This window comes from Zophobas morio, unplaced genomic scaffold, assembly GCF_036711695.1.
Source record: "Zophobas morio isolate AGI-343-1 ecotype UQ-CSIRO unplaced genomic scaffold, CSIRO_AGI_Zmor_V1 ptg000031l, whole genome shotgun sequence".
NCBI classification, from domain to species: Eukaryota; Metazoa; Arthropoda; class Insecta; order Coleoptera; family Tenebrionidae; genus Zophobas; species Zophobas morio.
The window spans coordinates 5,923,555-5,947,912 of NW_026972136.1; the positions used below are offsets into that span (position 1 = coordinate 5,923,555).

The following is a 24,358-nucleotide window of genomic DNA, read 5'->3' on the forward strand; positions in this document are numbered from 1 at the left end:
TCATGTTCTTCAATTCTTTAATTTTTCGATTTTTCAGGTTTTTGATTTTTTATTTTTTATTTTTTAATTTTTTTAAGGTTTCAATTTTTGGATTTTTCTATTGCTCAATTTTTCGACTTTTTAGGTTCTCAGTTTTTGGATATTTTAGTTTTCGGAGTTTTCAGGTTTTCCATTTTTCAGTTTTTCTTTCATTTTTCAGTTTTTCGATATTTTAGTTTTGGGATTTTTCAATATTTCGATTCTTCGACTTGTCGATTTTTGACTCCTAGATTTTTCGATATGTCCATTTTTTTACTTTTTCGATTTTTCAATTTTTCGATTTTTAAATTTTAGATTTTTTAATATTAAAAATTTTAGATTTTTCGATTTCTCGATTTTTCATTTCAGTTCTTTGATATTTCAATTTTTCAAGTTTTCGAATTTTTCAAATGTTTCGATTTCTTAATCTTTTGATTTTTCGACTTCCCGGTTTTAGATTTTCTGTTTTTCAATTGTCATTTTGTCAAATTTTCAATTTTTTAATTTTTCAAATTTGACTTTTATAAACTCTCAATTTTTCGATTTTTCAATTAATCGATGTTTTGAATTCCCAATTTCTTGACCTTCGAGTGTTACGATTTTCTTGTTCTTCAATTCTTTAATTTTTTGATTTTTCAGGTTTTTGATTTTTCAATTTTTCGATTTTTTAAAGTTTCTATTTTTCGACTTCACTTTTTTGATTTTTCGATTTTTCAGTTTTTAGATATTTCAGTTTAGGATTTTTCAATATTTCAATTCTTCGGCTTTTCTATTTTTGACTTCTGGGTTTTTCGATGTGTCTATCTTTTTACTTTTTCGATTTTTTAATTTTTGGATTTTTAAATTTTAGATTTTTCACTCATTTGATATTTTAATTTTTCAGTATTTCTTAATCTTTTTATTTTTCGATTTCCTGGTTTTAGATGTTCTATTTTTCAATTTTTCGATTTGTTAATTTTTCATCCCCGATTTATCGAGATTTGATTGTTCAGGTTTTCGATTTATCATTTTTTCAATTTTTTATTTCGGTTTCTCAGTTTTTCCAGTGTTACATTTTTTCGTTTTTTGATTTTTCCGCTTTTCCAATTTTTCAACTTTTAACTTTTTGTTTATCGATTTCTCTATTTTTCGATTTTTCGACTTCATCACTTTTCGATTTCTCGTTCTTTGGATCTTTCAATCTCTCAATTTTTCAATTTTTCGAATTTTTAAGTTTTTTGATTTCTCGATTTATCGAGATTTGGATTCTTCGATATTTTGATTGTCGATTTCTCAATTTATAAATTGTTCAATTTTTAACTTTTCGATTTTGACCTATTTCGGTTTCTCAATTGTTCGACTTTTCGACTCCACGATTTCTTGATCTTTTGATTTTTCGATTTCTCAGTTTTTCGATGTTTCGATTTTTCAGTTATCCGATTTTTTAAATTTGGGAGTTTAGATTTCTCGATTTTTCGTTATTCGGTTTTTAAATTTTACATTTTTTGGCGCTTGAGGATTCCAATGTCAATAAGGGTGGTTTTGCAAAATCAGCCTCTATGTCGCATCTATATTAATCTATGGGTTGGTATGTCTTCTCGAGTTGCTTTGTGTTTTCCAAGGTATTTCTTTTTTAATAACTAAAACAGCCTTGTTAAAGACTAAATTTAATTAATTAAATAAAAAATAATTAATGAAATGTTGTATGGTACGACACTGGTGACTTGAAGCCGCGCAGCCTAAGCTCCGCCCATGTCATCTTCTATTCTGCCAGCTGCTCTAACACTAGGTCGTGATCACCGAACAGTTACTCAAAAATGTCACTAGATTTGTTAGTGCGCGCCAAGTTTTATTTGACATTAAAATGACATTTGACGTTTCTTGAACCGGTGCAGACTTGTTTATTGTTGTAAATTGAGCAAAACCCATGTTTATTGTTATTAAAACTAATAGGTAAGTTTATTATTAATTATTACTTTATTTCGTACTTACAGTAAATATAAAATTAACAATTTTGTAAAAATATTGTCAATATGGGGGCTCTTCCTCCGCCAGATTTATGTCATGTATTGCCCCTAAAAATATCCAAACCGACAAAACTTGATTGGGGTAGGGCTTCACGTACACGGCGGATGCGAATTGAGCCTTGTCTTCTTCCACTAAGTGCACACCATATGATTTTATTCGTTTAACAATCGAAGATGTGTCAGTAAAGGCTGAATTGAAAATGTGTCCACGCATCTAGAGTGTTAACTATGACTAATACGCATTGTTGCAGTTATTACAAACCTTATACATCTTTGTCAACTTCTTAATTTCGTCAAAAACGTCTGAATTGCTTTTGCCATACATTTCAGTTTTTTCAAACGCGCTTAAAATTCCTTTGACTGTGTTGGAGACATGGTGATTCCATATAGTGCGATCCAGTTGTCTCATTTTTGCCACTCGCTTCCGGATTTTTCGGTCCACAATGATTTCCAGTTCGTCGGTAATAGGTTTGGGTAAATACGTAATTATCCCTTGAATGGAAGTTGTGGGGGCTGCATTTTGATTATTAAATAAAGCCACCCAGTCAAATCTACGGGTTAAATCAAACCTCATTGTTGATACGTCGTCGTTTCTCTGAATATTCCCCCAAATCTATAATTAATAACAAATCTTCAAACACGAAAATGCTAAAAAATACAAAAATTACGTTTTGTTCATTGACAACACAATACACCTTCTGGAGAGGGCAGAACGCGTCCGTCAGATTAATTTTCGCCCCCTGAACCACGTCAAACAAGTAATAAACGGGAATTTGATTGTTGTCATACTCTTTTACTAGAACAAAAGCGGTGGAACCGTATGGAACCCCGAAACCTAGCAAAAGCCACACTTCCATTTTTAAAGCCAGGAGATAACACGTTAAAGCCACTGCGTGGTCTATGATTGAACCAATCATGAAGTGTAGAAATTTCTACAATAAAAATAACAATCGTTAATGTTGGTTTTAAATTTAATACACAGTTACTTCAGTTGGAAGCCAGATGTTTTTGTAAAATTCGTTGCAGTCCGTGAATGGAATTAAAGACACAAATCGGGCGCACTGTTCGGGGGTGACGTCGAAGCCTTCTACGTTGATTTGTGGGGGCTCCAGGGGTTTAATGTAGCGTACGATGCAAGTTGTGGTGGCGTTGGTGTCGATGGCGAAAACTGAGAATTTTCGGTGTGGGTAGCGGGTGTTGAAGTCTTCGTTCCAGAGTAGACAGTGTTCTTTTATGTAGGGTAGGTCGGCGCAAGGGAGGTCCTCCTGAAATTGGTGTTAATTTTTGGGGGTGGCTGATGTTTCGACTTACCACGGCGGGGTTTAGTTTTGGGACGTTGGGTTCTATGGATATGTGGAGGTTCAAGTATGTTTGTTGAGTGGGTTGAGTGTTGTTTCGTGAGGATTTGTTCTGGGCTTGGGTTTTGCCTCCGTAGCCGAATAGTAGGTAGGGGGTTTTGACTTTGAACATCCCTTGAAGCTGAAAATTTTTCATCATTAAAATTTGAAAAACAAATGGTTGAAGATTAATTCAACAGAATTTCCCTGGGCCCTGAAGTACAGCCCAACAAATCCCGTTTCTTTGAAAAATGATACATTTGTTGCGTATTTTGTTTTCTGATAACCTCTATAAAGTTAAAACTAGTGGCCCAAAATTTTTAGATTTTGCACTTTTTCGATTTTGCAATTTCTCTTTCTGTCAGTTTTTCGATTTTGCAATTTTTTCCGATTTTTAATTTTTCGATTTTCGGTTTTTTGTTTTTTGATTCCAGCGTTTTTATTGTTTTTGTTTCTTCAGTTTTTCGATTTTCCAATTTTTTGAGATTTCAGTTTTTCGATTTTACCATTTTTCCGATTATTGTTTAGTTTTTCGATTTTTAATTTTTCGGTTTTCCATTTTTTATTTTCTTTATTTTTACAATTTTTCGATTTTTGATGTTCCCATTTTATAATGTTTTGTTTTTTGTCGATTCCAGTTTTCAGTGCTTCGTTTCTTCAGTTTTTCGAGTTGCAATTTTTAAATTTTTCAGTTTTTCGATCTCCCAACTTTTGGATATTCCAATTTTTAGATTTTGCAATTTTTCCTTTCGATTTTTTATTTTCTCTATTTTTTCAGTTTTTCGGTTTTTCAATAATTTATTAATAATAATTTTATAAATTTTTTTTCAATGTGAAATTTTTCAATTTATGGATTTTTCAATTTTTCAGTTTCTCAATTTTTCGTTTCTTAAATTTTTAATTTGCATTTTCTCTAGTTTTCACTGTAAGTATGTATGTAATATTTTTCGATTTTGCAATTTTTCGATTTTTCATTTCCTTATTTTTTTTCAATGATTCTTTCATTTTTATGATTTTCTGTTTATTCAATTTTTCAGTTGTTCTTCGATTTTTCAATTCCTCGATTTTCCAATTTTTAAATTATTCGATTCCTCGATTTTTTAATTTTGCAATTTTCGGTTTTTTATTTTCTTTATTTTGACAATTTTTCGTTTTCTCATTTTCCGATTTTATATTTTTTTGTTTTTTCAATTCCCATTTTTTCAATGTTTCTTTTTTTCAATTATATTTGCAATTTTCAAATTTTTCATTGTTTTTGTTTCTTCAGTTTTTCGATTTTCCAATTTTTTGAGATTTCAATTTTTCGATTTTACCATTTTTCCGATTATTGGTTAGTTTTTCGATTTTTAATTTTTCGGTTTTCCATTTTTCATTTTCTTTATTTTTACAATTTTTCGGTTTTTCGATCTCCCAACTTTTGGATATTTCAATTTTTAGATTTTGCAATTTTTCCTTTCGATTTTTTATTTTCTCCATTTTTTTTTTCAATGTGAAATTTTTCAGTTTATAGATTTTTCAATTTTTCGCTTTACAATTTTGGATTTTTCAGTTTCTCATTTTTTCGTTTCTTCAATTTTTATTTGCATTTTGTCTAGTTTTCACTCTAAATATGTATGTAATATTTTTCGATTTTGCAATTTTTCGTTTTTTCATTTCCTTAATTTTTTTCAATGATTCTTTCATTTTTATGATTTTCCGTTTATTCAGTTTTTCAGATGTTCAGTCTTCGATTTTTCAATTTCTCGATTTTCCAATTTTTAAATTATTCAATTCCTCGATTTTTTAATTTTGCAATTTTTGGATTTCTCAATTATACGATTTGCAGGTGTCTTTAATTTTCAAAATTTCGATTTTACAATATTTCGTGTTTTCGATTTTGCATTTTTATGATTTTTAAGTTATTGATTTCCAATTTTTAGATTTTTCAAGTCTTCATTTTATACTTTTTCGTTTTTTCATTTTTCAGTTTTACAATTTTTCAATTTTTTGATTCGAAAAGTTACAAAATCGGAAAATTAACAATCGAAAAATTAAAAAAAAAAACTAGAAAAATTGAAAAATCGGAAAACTGAAGACACGAGAAGCAACAAAATCGAAAAAGTGGAAAATCGAAAATTTTCAATTTCTCGATATTTAATTTTTCAATTTTTGGATCTTTTAATGTTTCTGTTTTTCAACTCTACAATTTTGACGATTCTATAATTTTTCGATTTAATAGTTTTTGGGTTTTCCAATTTTTCGATTCATTAATTTTTTTTTTAATTTCTCGATTTTTAGTTTTTCAATGTTTCAATTTTCGTTTCTCCAGTTCTTCGATTTGAAAAATCGAATAAATAGAACAGTTTCAAAATCCAATAATTGAAAAATGGAAAAATGTTAAAATCGCAAGAAAGAAAAAGTAAGCATTTTTTAAAATTATAATAATAATACATATTTTAAAATGGCAATAAGAAAAATTGCAAATCAAAAATTAACGAAACGAAAAATGAAAAAATCGGGAAGCTGAAAATTCTAGAATTGGAAAAACGAAAAATGAAAAAATCTGAAAGTTGAAAAACTGAAAAATTGTAAATCGAAAAATTGCAAATCGAAAAACTGAAAAATTTCACATTGAAAAAAAGAAAAATTTTGAAATAAGAACAAAAAGCGAAAAATTGATAACTCCTGAAATTGCAAATCGAAAAATTGTAACTTGAAAAAACTGAATTATTATCCAAAAGTTGCAAAATCCAAAAACTGAATTTGTTTAATTACATATCGAAAAATGGAAGAAACGAAAAATTTTAGATTTTTCATTTTTTCGATCTTCCAACTTTTGGACATTTCAATTTTTAGATTGTGCAATTTTTCGATTGGGAATTTCACGAATTTTCAATTTTTGGATTTTCTAATTTTTGGATTTACAATTTTTCGTTTCGGTTTTTTATTTTCTCCATGTTTTCAGATTTTCGGTTTTTCAATAATTATTTATTAATAATAATTTTAGATTTTTCAGTTTCTCAGTTTTAATAATCTATATATATAAAAATGGATGTTGGTATATACATCTGTGATCGATAGACTCCGAAATCGTTTGACCGATCACCATGAAATTTGGCACATGTAAGTGGTTTTTCATGGAGAAGGTTTTTATAGTATCCGCTTTGCTGTAACTAGCCACTAGATGGCGCTACAGCACATCAACTTCTACACCGTTCAACCGATTCTCATAAAGATTGGTACACGTTGGCATTTGACTATGGAGAATATTTTCGCCCTATCCATTTTGCTGTAACTCGCCACTAGATGGCGCTGCAACACATCAACTTCTGTACCAATCAACCGATCCTCATGAAAATTGATATACGTTGGTATTTGACCATGGAGAATATTTTCGCGTTATCGATTTTGCTGTAACTTGCCACTAGATGGCACTGCAGCACATCAACCTCTCTGTTAAAGTATTATGAACTTAGAGAATCAGCGGCACCCATATATATAATACTACTATATTGCTATCAGGCCTCAAAAGAGTCCGAAAACACAACGTCAGAGCAATATATCGGACCTCTTTGTCTCTCTATAGTACCAAACAGTACTGCTCATATACTCGTACTTGCTTGATTTTTAGTCGATAATGTGACTAGATGTGTTTTGACATTTCATACGTTCGCTTCTATTTTGTGTACGTGCGCACAGACCCTCGGTACTTTTCTAGACAGAAAACAATATCTTCCGTCTCTCTTTGTCCGTGAACACCGTTTCTATGTTACTTCTGAAGAGTTAGCAAGTATTAGATATATGGCGGCACCAATGACAGCATTGTTTTCGTTGGTATTACAACAAAAATCGTATTGACCGCAAAATAAAATCATTAGTGATGTTCACTGTCTACAATCCTCAGTAATAACAAAGAGTGAATTACTAGAGATTATTGAAAATGCCATCCAAAAAATCAAACTGATTCCGCGCATTCCAATGGTTCCTACTGATTTGCCCTTTACATTCAAAACGACTACAGTATCCTGTGCGTCTTGCTTTCGCGATGGCAATCAACAAAGCCCAAGGGCAGTCTCTGCGCGTTGCCGGATTAAATTTAGGAAATCCATGTTTTTCGCATGGTCAACTGTATGTTGCTTGCTCCAGAGTAGGAATTCCAAAAACTCTGTACGTCTATACACCAAATCGAAAAACCAAAAATATTGTTTACCCACTAGCGTTACGATAGATGTTAGTATTGATTAAAATGTGTTCAAGTTGTTTCAGTTATAGTGGACCAAAAGCTATAAGGTTATATGGCCATCATAAAATCATCCCATTGTGTCGAAGTTAAGTTGTTTACAATAGAAAAGGTTTTAGGGTCGTAAATAACGTGTCCAATGGAGCTCGACCGGCTGTTGTGATTTCGTTCAGGGGCGGCTTTCACTAAATATGTAAATCTACCACTCCACTATTTCTTTACTACCTGCAGCCGCTGAGGGTTCCGAAATCACCACTCGCTTTGAAAGCCGGCCCTGTTAAATATGAGCAAGAAATGTTGAGAAGACGATTTATTGCCAACCGGTAAGCTTAGTGCGAACCACACAAAGGGGGTACTTATTTGCGGTCACTACTTTTATAATGGTCATATAACCTTACACCTTTTGGACTAGCATATATAGCGAATACAATAGTCAAAAATTTTGTTCATTCACGTGAATTACTAATACAAAAATGTGTACATTGTGTATACTAATGAAAATAAATGGAATAGCATCAATATGAGTTATCTTATTATTCAGTTTTCTACAACGCATTCTGCGCTCCAGACCATACATTTATATCCACATATATACAAAGTAAATATATACACAAGCAGGATAACGTCTGCCGGGTTCCGCTAGTAATTATTATAATTTTTAAAATGTTTCACTTTTCCATTTATTTTTCTTTCAATGTTACAGTTTTTCGAATTGCCAATTTTGATGATTCTACAACTTTTCGATTGCACAATTTTTTATTTTACAATTTTTCGATTCGTTTTTTCTTCGTTCCAATTTCTCGATTCATTCGTTTTTTCCACTTTTAAGTTTCTGGATTTTGGTTTTTTCAAAGTTTAAATTTTTCGTTCACTCAGTTCTTCGACTTTTTGGTTTTTCGATTTTTCTTTTTTCAACTTTTCGAATAAAAAAAGTGGAAATGTTATAAAATTGAAAAATCAAAAATGAAAAAGTATTTAATGAAAACTTTTGAAAATCTAAAAACTGGAAATCAAGAACTTAAAAAATTGAAAAAATGAAAAATCGAAAAATGAAAAACTGAGAAACTTCAAAATCGAAAAAGTGCAACAAACCAAAATATTGGAAAATCTAAATATTGAAAATTAAAGAAATCGAATAATTGAGGAATCCAAAAATTCCAAAATTATAAATTGGGAAATGGAGGAATTGAAAAATTAAATAAGTGAAAAATTATGCTATAAAATCGAGAATAAACGAAAATTAAAAAATCGGGAAAATGAAAAATAAAAATCAATCAATGAAGAGTTAAGAAAGCGAAAAATTGCAAGTTGAAAAAGTGAAATCAAAAAAATTGGTCGATGGTAAATAAATCAAGATTTTTCGAAAAATAATAACAATTGATTTTGCGAATTTTATTTTTTTGATACCCCTTATAACTTAAAATAAAGATATGGTTGCGATAGATTATCTTAAAACGGACGGCAGACAGACAGACGGAAACGGGACTATTTTTCGGTACTCTAAGGGTCATGAAACGTCGAGAAAACATAAAACGAGTCATTCGTCCAATGTACTCGATTACAACAAAATATAATAAAATAGGTTCATATAAAGAAATACCCACCCCATTAAAACATATCGCTGATAAAGGAATTTCCACACTTCCTAACCAGTTCTTGCCTTTCTCACCCCCAAATCTCAACAAAACTTTATCACTTTCATCAAACAGATTAATAATAATCGTTCCATTGAGCGAATTAGGGTTCAAATAATCCAAATGTGAGGGTTCGAGTGGCAAAACCAATTTTTCGTTCCAACTAGGATGAGGTCCTTGACTCGTCAAAGTCCTGACACTTTTATCATTATATTCAGCTTCAACAAAAGGATTGACGACTTCATTTTTGCCTTCCCGTTGCACAGGAATATTAAGCCCCGAAATAACGTTAATAACAACTTTAACTTGACTTTGTAAATCGTAGTCGTTTTGCTTGGACGTTTTCGTTTCGGGAAGAGGCTTGAGAGGACGCCACTGAAACCACCTGATAAAACCGGCAACTAGTCCTGTGACCAGTTTTCTGAAACCAAAGTCACCTAATACAATTGTTTCATTTTATAAAACACTTACTCCAACTGGGGCAACAATTTCTCGTCCACCACATCCTCGAACGTAAGATTATCCTGCGAATTTTTACACTTCTGGAAAACTCTAATGTGGATTTGCTTCAAATGCTTCCGCCCGCTGCTCCTCTTCTTTTCGACCTCTTCTTCATCGTCGTCTTCTTCGATGGACATCGCTTCGCGCTCCGCCGCGATTCTTCTCTTATAATCCGAAAGAATATCCAGCGGGATTTCCTTAATCCGGTTAGGGACCATCATTCGGTCGAATTCGGGCTCATTCCGATTCCTCAGTTGCAAAACCTTCAGTCGGAGATTGTCTTCCAGGATTTTGGGGTCGCAGAATTGCCAACCTTCCATTTGGTGGTTCAAGCGAAAATATTTTTTGGGTGTGTTGGGCGCAATTATGTCTTCATTGGAGTCAAACGCGTACTCGTACAAAATCGAATTTCGGGGGTCCAGAGGGTCCGGTTTGTGTTGCTGCATCCAGTGGGAGAGTTTCTCGGGATCTACTGACCCGTTTTTGTCGATTATTTCGTTAAGGATTCGTCTGGCGCTTTCTGGACTGTTTTCGTCAGGTTGCGTGGATGAATCCCACGTTAGGGAATACACTAGACAACCGGAGGTGTTAAGAATGTCGTCTTCATTGACCGGAAGACCTAAATTATGTACTAAACTGTCCATTTTTAAGCCACTTCCGACTCCTTCGTGTTTGTAGTGAACAGTTTCGTCTTTATCGAACGTAGCTTCAATTTTTTTCTTCTCGTTTAACGTTTTCGCGGGTATTTTTAAAGCGAGTTCGCCTACAGTTCTTTTGATGAGAGATTTCGGTTGTTCGATAATTTCCACTGTGATTGACTTTGGAACGCTTATTAATTGTATCGAAATAGTTTCGTCGAAGTTACACGTGAAATCGTCTTGCAAGTTCACCCATTTTGTCCTACACACCTCCATCTTGTTACAAATTATCTTTAGAGCGACTTTGGTAGACGCAACAACGTTTCTTCGACTCGTTTCTTTGGTGTTGTCTATAGATTTGTTAACTTCGTTGTCATTGGTGAGTGTGAAGTATAAAATTGGTTCCCCCGGGGCCCTAAAACTCTCCTTAAACCGTTCCTGGAGCTCTTCCCTAATTTCGTCTTCGTCTTGTCTTTTGCGTCTCGATTTTTCCCGATTGTAATCAAGAAAGTCTTCGTAGGTTTCTTCAAACGTGCGTTCAAAATTTTCCTTGTCTTCTTCATAGTTGATTTTTTCTTTTTTTATGATTAGTCGCACCAGGGTATTTGCATACTTGTTTGTCTCTCGTACTTTCTTGACGGCTTTCCACGTCTGTAACATCGTTCGAACTCTATCCCTTTCCTTTTTTCCCTCTTGGAAGACTTGTTCTTGTAGCTCTTTTATGTCCCTTCTATATGCTTCCATTTTTCCGTCTTCTCTGTCCGATTGGTCGCCAGATTGACTTGAAGTGTCTTCCCAGTGTTTCAGAAGTTTTCTCAAACCTTCGACACGTCTGGTAAGTCTTGTTAGGTCATTCTTCAAAACACTTTCTTCATATTCCGTGTATAGTTTCTTCAATTTTTGTGCGAGCACGTGCTCCAAGCTAAACAAAGGGTGGTGGGTGAATTTTAGCGAAGAAATTTGTAGTTGAAGGAGGTTCTCCCTAACTACTACGATTTCTTCACATTCAGTGTCTTCGATTTTTGCCGGTAAGTAAGTGGCGACTTCGTCTACGAGAAGGTGTTTCAGGTGTGGTCTGTAGGAAATTTCCTGGCAAGGGTTTTCAATAATGTTGAGCTCGCCGTCACAATTAAACCATTTTCTGTAGAGAAACAAACATTGGTTGAAGGTTATTTCGGGAGAACTTCCCTCGCCCCTGAAGTACAGTCCAACAAATTTAGTATAAAATTTAATTTTGCGGAAGTTTACTTTTTGTGTAAACTTTTACTATGGAGTAAAAACAATACAGAAATAAAAACTAGTGAAGTAATTAATACCCCGCGGCCCGCACAAATATGAGTAATGTAAAATATATCTAAAACAGATCACCAACAGAAAAAATTTTTATATTCTCAATTTCTCGCTACATGCTTAACTTCGACTGTTTATGTTATATTTCGAAAAAATTCGACTATTAGCACTTGCAGATGATAAGCATCAGCGGTTAAAATGAAAAGAAATTGTAATTTGTTTCCTCAACACAAAAGAGGAGATTGATTAATTATTTAACCGCATCCAAAAATTTTACCCAAAAATACTAATACGAACATTTATTCGGCAAAATTGTAAGATGACAGAAAAATTTTGATTAACGATCTACCCGGCTTTCAATAAATTTAAGGTGTTTGCAAAATTTCAGATTTAAAGTTAAATTGTACAATATTGTTTTTTTTTGTGGATTATTGTGTTCTGAGGATTTGAGGATTTTCGTGCTCTGAGGATTTGAGGATTTTCGTGTTCTGAGGATTTGAGGATTGTGGTGTTTTGAAAGTTTAAGGATTATGGTGTTCTGAGGAATTTAGGATTATGATGTTCTGAGGATTTGAGTACATATTATGGCGTTTTGAGAATTTTGATGTTTTGAGGATTTGAGGATTATTGTTTTAAGAATTTGAGGATATGGTGTTCTGAGGATTTGAGGATTGAGGATTGTTGTGTTCTGAGGATTTGAGGACTGATGTTCTGAGGATTTAAGGATCATGATGTTCCGAGGATTTGAGTATTGTCATGTTTTGAGAATTTGAGGATTACGGTGTTCTGAGAATTCAAGGATTATGGTGTTTTGAGGATATGAGGATCATGATATTTTGAGGATTTGAGGATTATGTTGTTCTGAGGATTTGAAGTTCATGATGTTTTGAGGATTATGTTGTTCTGAGGATTTGAGGGTCATTGTGTTTTGAGAGTTTGAGGATTATGGTCTGAGGATTTAAGGATTTTGAATTTCTGAGGATTTAAGAATTGTTTATGTTCTCAGGATTTGAGGATTGTATTGTTCTGAGGATTTGAGGATTTGAAGATTTTTATGTTCTAACGATTTGAGGATCATGTTCCTTTGACGATTTGAGGATTGCGATGTTCTGGGAAATTGAGGATTATGATGTTCTAATGACTGATGATCATGTTTTGACTATTTGAGGTTTATATTGTTTTCAGGATTTGAGGATTTTGAAATTCTAAGGATTTAAGAATTGTTGTGTTTTAAGGGTTTGAGGATTATGATGTTATGAGGAATTGAGGATTGTTGTATTCTGAGGATTTGAGGATTATGATGTTCTAAGGATTTGAAGTTCATGAGGTTTTGAAGATTTTGAGATTACGGTGTTCTGAGAAGTTAAGGATTTTGAAGTTTTAAAGATTGGGGATTGTTGTGTTCTGAGGATTTGAGGATTATGATGTTCTGAGGATTTAAAGATCATGATGTTCTGAGGATTTGAGGAGTGTTGTGTTCTAGGGATTTGAGAATTGTCATGTTTTGAGATTTGAGGATTACGGTGTTCTGAGAATTCAAGGATTATGGTGTTTTGAGGAATTGAAGATCGTGATGTTTTGAGAATTTGAAGATTATATTGTTCTGGGAATTTGAGGATCATTGTGTTTTGAGAGTTTGACGATTATGGTGTTCTGAGAATGTAAGGATTTTGCATTTCTGAGGATTTAAGAATTGGTTATGTTCTTAGGATTTGAGGATTCTAATGTTCTGAGGATTTGAGGATCATAATGTTTTGGAAAATTTGAGAATTATGGTGTTTTCAGGATTTGAGTTTCATGGTGTTTTGAGGATTTTGATGTTATGAGGATTTAAGGATTATTGTGTTTTGAGAATTTGAGGATTACGATGTTCTGAGGATTTGAGGATCATGTTCTTTTGACAATTTGAGGATTGCGATGTTCTGGGAAATTGAGGATTATGATGTTCTGATGACTGATGATCATGTTTTGACTATTTGAGGTTTATATTGTTTTCAGGATTTGAGTATTCTGGTGTTTTGAGGATTTGAGGATTTTGAAATTCTAAGGATTTAAGAATTGTTGTGTTTTAAGGGTTTGAGGATTATGATGTTCTGAGGATTTGAGGATTGTTGTGTTCTGAGGATTTGAGGATTATGATGTTCTAAGGATTTGAAGATCATGAGGTTTTGACGATTTTGAGATTACGGTGTTCTGAGAAGTTGAGGATTATGGTGTTCTGATCATTTGAGGATTATGGTGTTTGGAGGATTTGAGGATTACGGTGTTCCGAGAATTCAAGGATTATGGTGTTTTGAGGATTTGAGGATCGTGATGTTTTAGAATTTGAAGATTATATTGTTCTGGGGATTTGAGGATCATTGTGTTTTGAGAGTTTGACGATTATGGTGTTCTGAGAATGTAAGGATTTTGCATTTCTGAGGATTTAAGAATTGGTTATGTTCTTAGGATTTGAGGATTCTAATGTTCTGAGGATTTGAGGATCATAATGTTTTGGAAAATTTGAGAATTATCATGTTTTCAGGATTTGAGTTTCATGGTGTTTTGAGGATTTTGATGTAATGAGAATTTAAGGATTATGATGTTCTGGGGATTTAAGGATTATTGTGTTTTGAGAATTTGAGGATTACGATGTTCTGAGGATTTGAGTATCATGATGTTTTGAGGATTTAAGGATTTTTATGTTCTGGGAAATTGAGGATTATGATGTTCTGATGACTTGAAGATCACGTTTTGACTATTTGAGGTTTATATTGTTCTCAGGATTTGAGTATTCTGGTGTTTAGAGGATTTGAGGATTTTGAAATTCTAAGGATTTAAGAATTGTTGTGTTGTAAGGGTTTGAGGATTATGATGTTCTGAGGATTTGAGGATTGTTGTGTTCTGAGGATTTGAGGATTATGATGTTCTAAGGATTTGAAGATCATGAGGTTTTGACGATTTTGAGATTACGGTGTTCTGAGAAGTTGAGGATTATGGTGTTCTGATCATTTGAGGATTATGGTGTTTGGAGGATTTGAGGATTACGGTGTTCTGAGAATTCAAGGATTCTGGTGTTTTGAGGATTTGAGGATCGTGATGTTTTGAGAATTTGAAGATTATATTGTTCTGAGGATTTGAGGATCATTGTGTTTTGAGAGTTTGAGGATTATGGTGTTCTGAGAATGTATATATTTTGAATTTCTGAGGATTTAAGAATTGGTTATGTTCTTAGGATTTGAGGATTCTAATGTTCTGAGGATTTGAGGATCATAATGTTTTGGAAAATTTGAGAATTATCATGTTTTCAGGATTTGAGTTTCATGGTGTTTTGAGGATTTTGATGTAATGAGAATTTAAGGATTATGATGTTCTGAGGATTTGAGGATCATGATGTTTTGAGGATTTGAGGATTTTTATGTTCTAAGGAATTGAGGATCATGTTTTTTTGACGATTTGAGGATTGCGATGATCTGGGAAATTGAGGATTATGATGTTCTGATGACTTGAAAATCATGTTTTGACTATTTGAGGTTTATATTCTCAGGATTTGAGTATTCTGGTGTTTTGAGGATTTGAGGATTTTGAAATTCTAAGGATTTAAGAATTGTTGTGTTTTAAGGGTTTGAGGATTATGATTTTCTGAGGATTTGCGGATTACGTTTTGAGAATTTGAGAATTTTGATGTTCTGAGGATTTGAGGATTATGATGTTCTGAGGATTTGAGGATCATAATGTTTTGGGGATTTGAGGATTGTGGTGTTTGGAGGATTTGAGGATTGTTGTGTTTTGAGGATTTGAGGATCATGATGTTCTGAGGATTTTAGGATTATGGTATTTTGAGGATCTGAGGTTTTCGATGTTCTAAGGATTTGAGGATTATGGTGTTCTGGGGTTTTGAGTATTATGGTGTTTTGAGGATTATGTTGTTTTGAGTATTTGAGGATTACAGTGTTCCGAGAAATTGAGGATTATGATGTTCTGAGAACTTGGAATTATGGTGTTTTGAGAATTTGAGGTTATGGTGGTCTGAGGCTCTGAGGATCATGATTTGAGGATTGAAGGATTATGTTTTTTGAGGATTATGTTGATCTGAGGATTTGAGTACATATTATGATGTTTTGAAGATTTAGAAGTTTAGAGGTTTTGAGGATTATTGTGTTTTAAGAATTTGAGGATTAGGGTGTTCTGAGGATTTGAGGATTATGATGTTGTAAGGTTTTGAGGTTCATGATGTTCCGATGATTTGAGGATTGTTGTGTTCTAAGGATTTGAGGATTATGATGTTCTGAGGATTTGAGAAGCATGTTTTGGGGATTCTGATGTTTTGAGGATTTGAGGATCATGATATTTTGAGGATAACGGTGTTCTGACAATTTGAGGATTATAGTGTTTTGAAAATTTGAGGAGTGTGATGTTCTGAGGATTTGAGGATCATAACGTTTTGGAAGATTTGAGAATTATGGTGTTTTGAGGATTTGAAGATTACGGTGTTCTGAAAATTTGAGGATTACAGTGTTTTGAAGATTTAAGAATTTGAGGATTATGTTGTTCTCAGGATTTGAGGATTATTGTGTTTTGAGGATTTGTGGATTTTGATGTTTAGAGAATTTGAGGATTATGATGTTCTGAGGATTTGAAGATTTTCATGTTCTAAGGATTTGAGGATCATGATGTTTTGAGGATTTGAGGATTGCGGTGTTCTGTGAAATTGAGGATTATGATGTTCTGATGATTTGAGGATCAAGCTTTTACTATTTGGGGTTTATGTTGTTCTCAGGATTTGAGTATTATAGTGTTTTGGGGTTTTGATGTTCTGAGGATTTGAGGACTATTGTATTTTGAGAATTTGAGGATTAGGGTGTTTTGAAGATTTAAGGTTTTGAGGATTATGTTGTTCTGAGAATTTGAATTTTATGTTCTAAGGATCTGAGGATTATTGTGTTTTGAGAATTTGAGGATTATGGTGTTCTGAGGATTTGAGGATTTTGAAGTTCGAAGGATTTAAGAATTGTTGTGTTTTGAGGATTTGAGGATTGTTGTTAATAATAATAATAATATGTATTTGCCCAACAGATACAAATCCATTAACAGGACAGGTGTTTTGAGGATCTGCGGTTTTCGGTGTTCTGAAGATTTGAGGATTAAAGTGTTCTGAGGCTTTGAGTATTATGGTGTTTTGAGGATTTGAGGATTTCGATATTCTGAGGATTTGAGGATTATGTTGTTTTGAGTATTTGAGGATTACAGTGTTCCGAGAAATTGAGGATTATGGTGTTCTGAGAACTTGGAATTATGATGTTTTGAGAATTTGAGGATTATGGTGTTCTGAGGATCTGAGGATCATCATTTGAGGATTGAAGGATTATGTTGTTTTGAGGATTTGAGGATTACGATGTTCTGAGAATTTGATGATTATGGCGTTCTAAGAATTTGGGATTATAGTGTTCTGGGGATTTGAGGATTATAATGTTCTGAGAATTAGATTGTTCTGAGGATTTGAGTGTTATGGTATTTTCAGGATTTTGATGTTCTCAGGATTTGAGAATTATGTTCTTTTGAGGATTTGAGTGTTATGGCGTTTTGAGGATTTGAGGATTTTGATGTTCTGAGAATTTATCATAAATCACACACACAGGAGCATGTTATATTATAAAATTTAAAGAATATTATTTATTCGGCAGAATTATAAGTTGACGTCATCACTTTAGGGAAGGGGAGCATAAACGAATAGATTTTGTTTAACGATATATCATGCTTCTGGTAACCTTAAAACGTTTGCAAGATTGCAGAGCATTTGGTTTTGCATTTTGTTAAATTGTAAAAATGTCCCACCACTTTTTGGAGGGACATAAACAAAAAAATTTTGATTCGGTTTTGCAGTTTCAAAGTTAAATTGCAAAATTGCAAATCTACAATTTTGATTTTTTTTTCCCCAAAAACTGAACACGAATTCATTAAAACACACATGTGAAAGGATTCTTACTTTAAAAAATTGAAATAATATTTACTAAATTTTGGAGTTGACGTATCCTATTGTTGGTGGGGACGTTTATACAAATTTTGGTTAACGTTTTACCATATACACGATATTCCTAATACACATATAAAATTTGACAACAATCGGTCCAGTAGTTCTATCTAATAAAAATTCGGACAGACGGAAACGGGGACCTGTTTTTGCGTACTCTGGAGGTCATAAAACGTCGTGACAACATAAAAGTAACCAATCGTCCAATGGACTCGATTACAATACTTCCTTAGCTTATGCTCAGGAAGTAAAAAGGTAAAAGTAACCCGTTGACTTATTTTAGTTACTATGAGATGAAAATTGTAATTTTATTTTGACGAATTGTAAGATTTTAAAAAAAGTTAGAAGTAGCACACTTACTTGTGGTCACGTGAAAGCCGCTGTTCCAAAATATGGACATGTTGAATGGGTAGTTTGGGCTTAGGAGTAACGTAGAGGCCTTCATCTTCCAAAAAACGAGGTTCTTCCGAGTCGATTTTATCAATAATGTCTACAGGTCGCCTAAAATTTACCATACGAAAAAATCGCTACTACCAACATAATTTTCTTAGGTAATTTATTTTATTACTATAATACTACTCACGCTTTCGCTTTAAACAAAATAGCATCCTCCGAACTCCTCACAACCCCTCTACACTGCCTGGGAAACTCGAACTCAACACCAACCCTCCCGTCCGTCAAATCATCCGTAGACTTAAAATTCTCTTCCTTCTCCTCCTCACTCGCTTCGTGACACTTCTCGCGACAAAAAAACTCGTACACGTCGCTATTCTCGGGCGCTTTTCCCAGCTTCAAGCGATCCCGCATCAGCTCCAACTCCGCGTCGATGTCGCTGCTTTCCCTTTTCACCTTTTCCAAGAGAATCTTCTCGGCTGCTTCCTTGAACACGTTCGCTTTCTTCGTCGATTTTCCTGCTTTTTCTTTCACGTTTTTGAACCGTTCGTTGATCCTGTCTCGGTAGGACTTCGTGTCGGATCTGCTGGGGGTGGACAGGGAGACGGGTTTGGGCTTGACAAAGACATCGTCGGAGAGCTCGGAGGTGTCTTGGCTGTCTGAAAGCGCAGTTTTGGTTTTGTGGTGCTTAATTGGGGTTTTTATTGTGAATAATTCGAAAACGTCGCTCTTTTTGCTGGGGTGGTTGAGCGGGGAGTGGTTGATTTTGTTGCCTTTTTTGGTTGGTTTGGTGGTGCTTGATCTTGCGGGGGAGTTGAATTCGCGGATTTCTTCCTAGAGAAGGTTGTTTTATTTTGATTAAAAAGTAAATAGTTGAAATACCTGCGAAATTGACATGGTTGGATGACAAGTAAACAGTGTCGATTTGTTTGTATTGGTCGTTGCTATGTAACGGGCCACCTGTTGCTGTGTTGGTTGTGGTAATTTGTACAGTTGGCAATATTTGGAGCGAAATACAGTAAAAAGGGTAGTGAAAGGTTAAGTAATTATTATAACAAAAAAGTGCCCATCCCTAGCAGCTCTTGGTAGGTAGTAGAAGAGTGTTACCAATTTTTTTTTTATTATTATTATTTTTAATGAGCTAGCATAACCCACTTTTTTGTCGCAGTAGTTTATCGATTAAAATTTAATATATGAATATTTCTAAAATGTCCAATTTCCGAAATCACATTTTGAAAAATATCGTTGAAAAGAATTTGAAGTTGCTACGGAAATTTCTACTTAATAAATTGTACTGAAAAGAAACGTGATTGGATGAAATAAAAAATACTGGGATTTGGTTGGTTAAAAATGTTTAACATATTAATAAAATGAGTATTTCCCGAATCCATGTGTTTTATTATCTATCTGATCACGATTTTAGAAGAAATCAATCTTACACATTTTCTTTTACTCTTTTCCAGACAATGGCGACCCTAACACGACTCCAAATCTCGGGCATCCGCAGCTTCGGCCCCTACGAAGAACACTCCCAGCAAATAAAATTCGGCACTCCCGTCACCCTCATCCTAGGTCAGAATGGCTGCGGCAAAACCACCATAATCGAGTCCCTGAAATACGCCTGCTCCGCCGAGCTCCCCGGCGGAACCAACAGCGGCCAAGGTTTCGTCCACGACCCCAAAATCTCCAGAACCTCCTCCACAAAAGGCAACATCAAACTACAGTTCCTAGACCCCCGCAACAACGAAATCACCATCGCCAGAGTAGTGGAAGTGAGCCAAACCGAGAAACAGATGAAATTCTCCACCAAAGACTCCACACTGAGAAGACTGACCCCCACCGGCAACACTTCGAGCATCTCCGGCCGCTGCGCTGACATCACCACCGAGTGCTGCCAACTCATGAACGTAACCCCCGCCGTTCTCAACAACGTGATCTTCTGCCACCAGGAGAACTCGCTGTGGCCTTTGGACGAAGGAAAGAAACTCAAGGAGAAGTTCGACGAGATTTTCGACGCCCAGAAGTACAACAAGTGCACGGAACTGTTCCGCAAACATTGCAAGACGAAACATTTAGAAGTCAAGTTTTTGGAAAACGAACTGAAGAACAGGAAGGAGAAGAAAGATTACGTGAATGCGAAGACGCAGACGCTGCAAGATAAGGAAACTAAGTTAGAGGGGTTAGCAAGCGATATAGAAACTAAAGATGAAGAATTGAGTGGTGTTAGGAACCGAATGAACGAGATTCTCGAGCTGGAGGGGACTTTGTCTCAGTTGCAGACGGAGCTTGCGACGAAAGAGACGATGAAGAACGGGATAGTGGAAGAGCAGAAGACTATCAAGAAGGGACTGGCTTTCGAATTTGAGGGTAGCGATGAGGATTTGAGGAACAAAATCAATACTTTTGAGAACGATAGGCAAAAGGAGGAGAGTCTAATTTCGAATTTAGAAACAAGGAAGAGCGAGATCGAAAGTAAGAATAAAGTTATTGCGAATGCCACTCAGGAGGCTCAAACTGAGTTGGGTATATTGAAAGAACAGAAGAATCAATATGAGCAGAAATGTGTTCAAAGAACGAATTTGATAAAGGAAGCAAGAAATGAGATGAAAGTTAAAGATCTGAAGGAGTTTCAAGACAACGATGGAGCAAGAGCTGCGCTGTCTGAGTTGAACGCGGAATTGGAGAACCAGGAGATTTGCTTGGCAAGTTTGATTGACGAGAAAGACGAAGTACAGAAGAACTTACAGAACAAGATTGATAAAGTGAGGGAGAAAACGGTAGCCACCAAGCAGAAAAAGTTGTCTAAAGAAGGAGAAGTGCAACAGTGTGAGAAGAAAGTTATTGACATAACCGGAGAATTAATAGCTTTAACAACCTCAGACTCCTTAATGGAAGATATGAAGAAGCGTATAGAAAGCATTGATAAAACTGTACATAGCTTGAACTCTACATTCAAAGAAGCAGAAGAAAGTAAAAAAATAGACACCTACAAAGCGGACATACAGGGAATGGAACGCCAGCTGGAGTCTCTAGACAGTGAACATAAAACCCTGCAACAAAACGACGTCATCGAAGGAAAAATGGAAAGCGAGAAACATCTAATAATCGAAAAACAAAAGGAAATTAATAGAATCAAGTCGAAACATTCTGATAATTTTAGACAGCTGTTTGAAGGAACGGTTCCAGAGAGGAACCTCAAAGACTCCGTCGTAACCAAACAAAAAACCGCTGACACTTTATTCAAAACCTTAACCAACGACATCAACATCAAACAGAAAGAAGTGACCACTTTGGAAGTCCAACGCAACAACCAGTCGGGAAGAATCGCCGATTATGAAAAGGAACTAAAGACCAACCGGGCTAAAATTTCAGAGGCTTGCAGCGGCCGCGATTTTGAGGAGACCTTCAACAGTACCTTCCAGAAAAAAGAGCGTCTTCAAATCGACAAAGGACAGTATAGATCAGTTCGAATCATCTATGGTCAGTTTATTAAAAAATTCGAAGAACAAGCTCCATGTTGTCCCGTGTGTGAAACAGATTTCAGCAATAAAAGTACCGTGGTACAGAAGATCATATCCACGTTGAAAAGTAAAGTGGAACGAGTTCCTCAACAGCTGACGCGAGTTGAAAGCGAGTTAGAGAAAGAGGAGGCTCTATACAGCAAGCTCCAACAGTTGAAGTTGGTGAATGAAGAAACGGAAGTACTCGAGAAGGAAAAGTTGCCTCAGTTGAAGCAAATTTTGAGCGACATTGAAGATAAGTTGAGTGCGACTACAAGCGAGTTGAATCAGTTGAAGACGAGATTGACTGAGCCCCAGAAGATTCTTGAGCTGTGTGGGAGGGTCATCTCGGATGTGGGTTCGTTGGATCAAAGTATCTCGGATGTTGAAAAGTCACAGCGGACCGTCGATAATTTGAAGCAAAGCTTGGTTGAAGTCGCTTCTAAAAAATCGAAGGAAGAAGTTGCAGCGGAGATTGATCATATTAAATTCGAAGTGAGCGAGTCGAGGGGAAAAGTGGAAACCATCACCAAAAACATTAACAAGCATAAAGATAGAATACAGAACTTGATGCAAGAGAGAAAGGAAGTGGTTGAGAAGCAACTCAAACTGAGGGATGGCATTCAAAATAGGCCACTTTTGGAAACACAGCAGGCCGAACTGACAGATAAAGTAGGGTCATTGCAGGAAGAAATCACCCAGTTGTCGACCCAGTTGAATGCCGAAGAAATAGATCTACAGAACGCGATAGAAAACAAGAATACCACCACACAGAGGGATAAACAAGAAGTCGACGAACAAAGACAAAAAGTAATAAATTATCGCAGACTGCTTACCGGGATAGATAAACTTCAAACCGAAATAGACGACTACTTGAAGAAGGGAATCACCGATAAGCTCACCACAATCGAAGAGAAATTAAAAGAGTACAAAAACAAAGAAACCGCTCTCGAAGTCACCAAAACCAAAATTCTTGAAACGATTTCCGAAAAGAGAGAGAATCTAGCCAAGGAAGAACTCCGCTTTCGCACTCTACAAAGCAACGTCGTCCTCCGCGAAAAAAAAGCATCAGAAGAAAAACTAGAGACCGAAGTTAGAGCCCTGAAGATCCGAATCGGCGGCTACAACTACCGGACCGTCTACGAAGAAAAAGTCCGCCTAGAAAGAACCCGCGAAAACTTGGACAAACAAATCAACAACATGAAAGGCCAAAAGAACGAATTACAAAACTCAATCGACGAACTACGCAGAGAGTTGGCTCTCCCCGACAACAAAAACGCCTACGCGAAATACAGGGAGCAGCTATACCGACTCGAAATCAGAAAGAGTGTCATCAAAGACCTGGAGAAGTACATCGTAGCGCTAGAAAAAGCAGTCCTGGAGTTCCACAAGTCGAAAATGGTCCAAATCAACCGCACGATCAGACACTTCTGGCGAAACACGTACAGGGGCAACGACATCGACCACATAGAAATCAAAACTGAGTATGCAGCCGGAACTTCGACGAAACGCACCTATAACTACAAAGTTGTTCAGATAAAGAAGGGGATTGAGCTGGATATGAGGGGTCGCTGCAGCGCTGGACAGAAAGTCTTGGCTTGTCTATTGATTCGGATGGCGCTGGCAGAGACGCTCAGTTCGAATTGTGGCATTTTGGCTCTAGATGAGCCCACGACGAATTTAGATAGGGCGAATGTTTTTAGTTTGAGCGACACGCTGGCTAGGATTATCAATAATAGGCATCAGGAGAAGACATTCCAGTTGATTGTGATCACGCACGATGAAGAGTTTTTGAATGCGTTGACTAGAGCTCAAGGGACGACGCATTATTATAAAGTGGAACGGGATAGAGATGGTTATTCTGTTATTAATAGGCAGCAGACTTAACTTAGTGGCTAGAAGTGTAAAGTTGCCTTATTCGTGTTTAATTTCCTCTCCGACGTTTCCAATATTCCAGTGCTGTTAAATGATAAAAAAAGTTGGGTAATACCTCTTTTGCATTTTGTAATAATAAGTGTAATTTTTGTAAATGTTGTTTTAAGTCAACAATAAAGCTAATTGAAGTTGAAGTTTCTTTAAAATAATTTAAATAATAATTAAAAATTAATTTTTTCTAACCATCTTTCGACTGTCATCAGAGAGTCTAGACTTGATTATGAGAAGCGTATTGCAGAGAATAAGGACACCAAAACTCTTTTTAAGTATATTCGCACTACATTATCAGGTCCAGTTAAAACAGTTAAGGTTAAAGATACGACAGACACGGTTAATGATAACAGTTACACCGTTGCTGATATATTTGCCGATTCCTTTGCCAAAGTGTTTACTGTGGAATCTCTTTCTGGGATGCCTAATTTATCTAGCGTTTGTCATTCGAATAGTATCGCTGATCTACGGACGCGGTGTCAGATAAGCTCAGAAAGTTGAAAATTACTTAATCCCCAGGTCGTGATCTTTTTTCCGCCTGCGTTTTAAAGGACTGTGCACCCTCTCTTTCCACTCCGCTTTCTATTCTAATGGCGCCATCATTCATGCAATCTAGACTTCCCTCCAACTGGAAAACCGCGTTTGTCAAACCAATTTACAAGAACAAGGGTGATAAGTTTGATGCATCAAACTATAGGCCAGTGAGTTTGACATCGCTCGTGGTCAAGGTCATGGAATCCATTATCTATGACCATTTAGTCAAGTTTCTTATAAATTACAATCTAATTCCACCTGCACAGCATGGCTTCTTACCTGGGAAATCTGTCCAATCTAATCTTTTGTGCTCTTTGTCAGAGTGAACTAGACTGTCCAGCGAGTTGCGAGG

At 35.3% G+C, this 24,358-nt stretch overlaps 2 protein-coding genes across 4 annotated transcripts; one reads left to right on the forward strand and one right to left on the reverse strand.

Annotated features, from left to right (window-relative positions):
* The first annotated feature begins 1,848 nt into the window (after positions 1-1,848).
* LOC135139549 (DNA repair protein RAD50) lies at positions 1,849-23,615 on the forward strand. Its single transcript, XM_064069833.1, has 2 exons — positions 1,849-1,950; positions 19,510-23,615. Exon 2 carries the CDS (start codon positions 19,513-19,515, stop codon positions 23,431-23,433), a length of 3,921 nt encoding a protein of 1,306 aa, XP_063925903.1. The 5' UTR covers positions 1,849-1,950; positions 19,510-19,512; the 3' UTR covers positions 23,434-23,615.
* Cc2d2a (Coiled-coil and C2 domain containing 2A) lies at positions 1,964-18,977 on the reverse strand. 3 transcript variants are annotated; one of them, XR_010282172.1, is made up of 11 exons: positions 18,929-18,977; positions 18,237-18,880; positions 18,014-18,154; positions 9,686-11,494; positions 9,185-9,635; positions 3,336-3,503; positions 3,011-3,289; positions 2,693-2,956; positions 2,594-2,637; positions 2,287-2,537; positions 2,151-2,238 (listed from the first exon to the last, which is right to left on the reverse strand). XR_010282172.1 is itself a non-coding variant. In XM_064069831.1 (10 exons), the coding sequence occupies exons 1-10, from the start codon at positions 18,941-18,943 to the stop codon at positions 2,026-2,028; spliced, it is 4,335 nt and encodes a 1,444-aa protein (XP_063925901.1). In that variant the 5' UTR covers positions 18,944-18,977; the 3' UTR covers positions 1,964-2,025. The 3 variants fall into 3 exon arrangements, 2 of the variants coding, with proteins under 2 accessions (XP_063925901.1, XP_063925902.1); XM_064069831.1 differs by having other exon boundaries at positions 1,964-2,238; positions 2,287-2,637; XM_064069832.1 differs by having other exon boundaries at positions 2,084-2,238; positions 2,294-2,637.
* Positions 23,616-24,358: the final 743 nt, after the last annotated feature.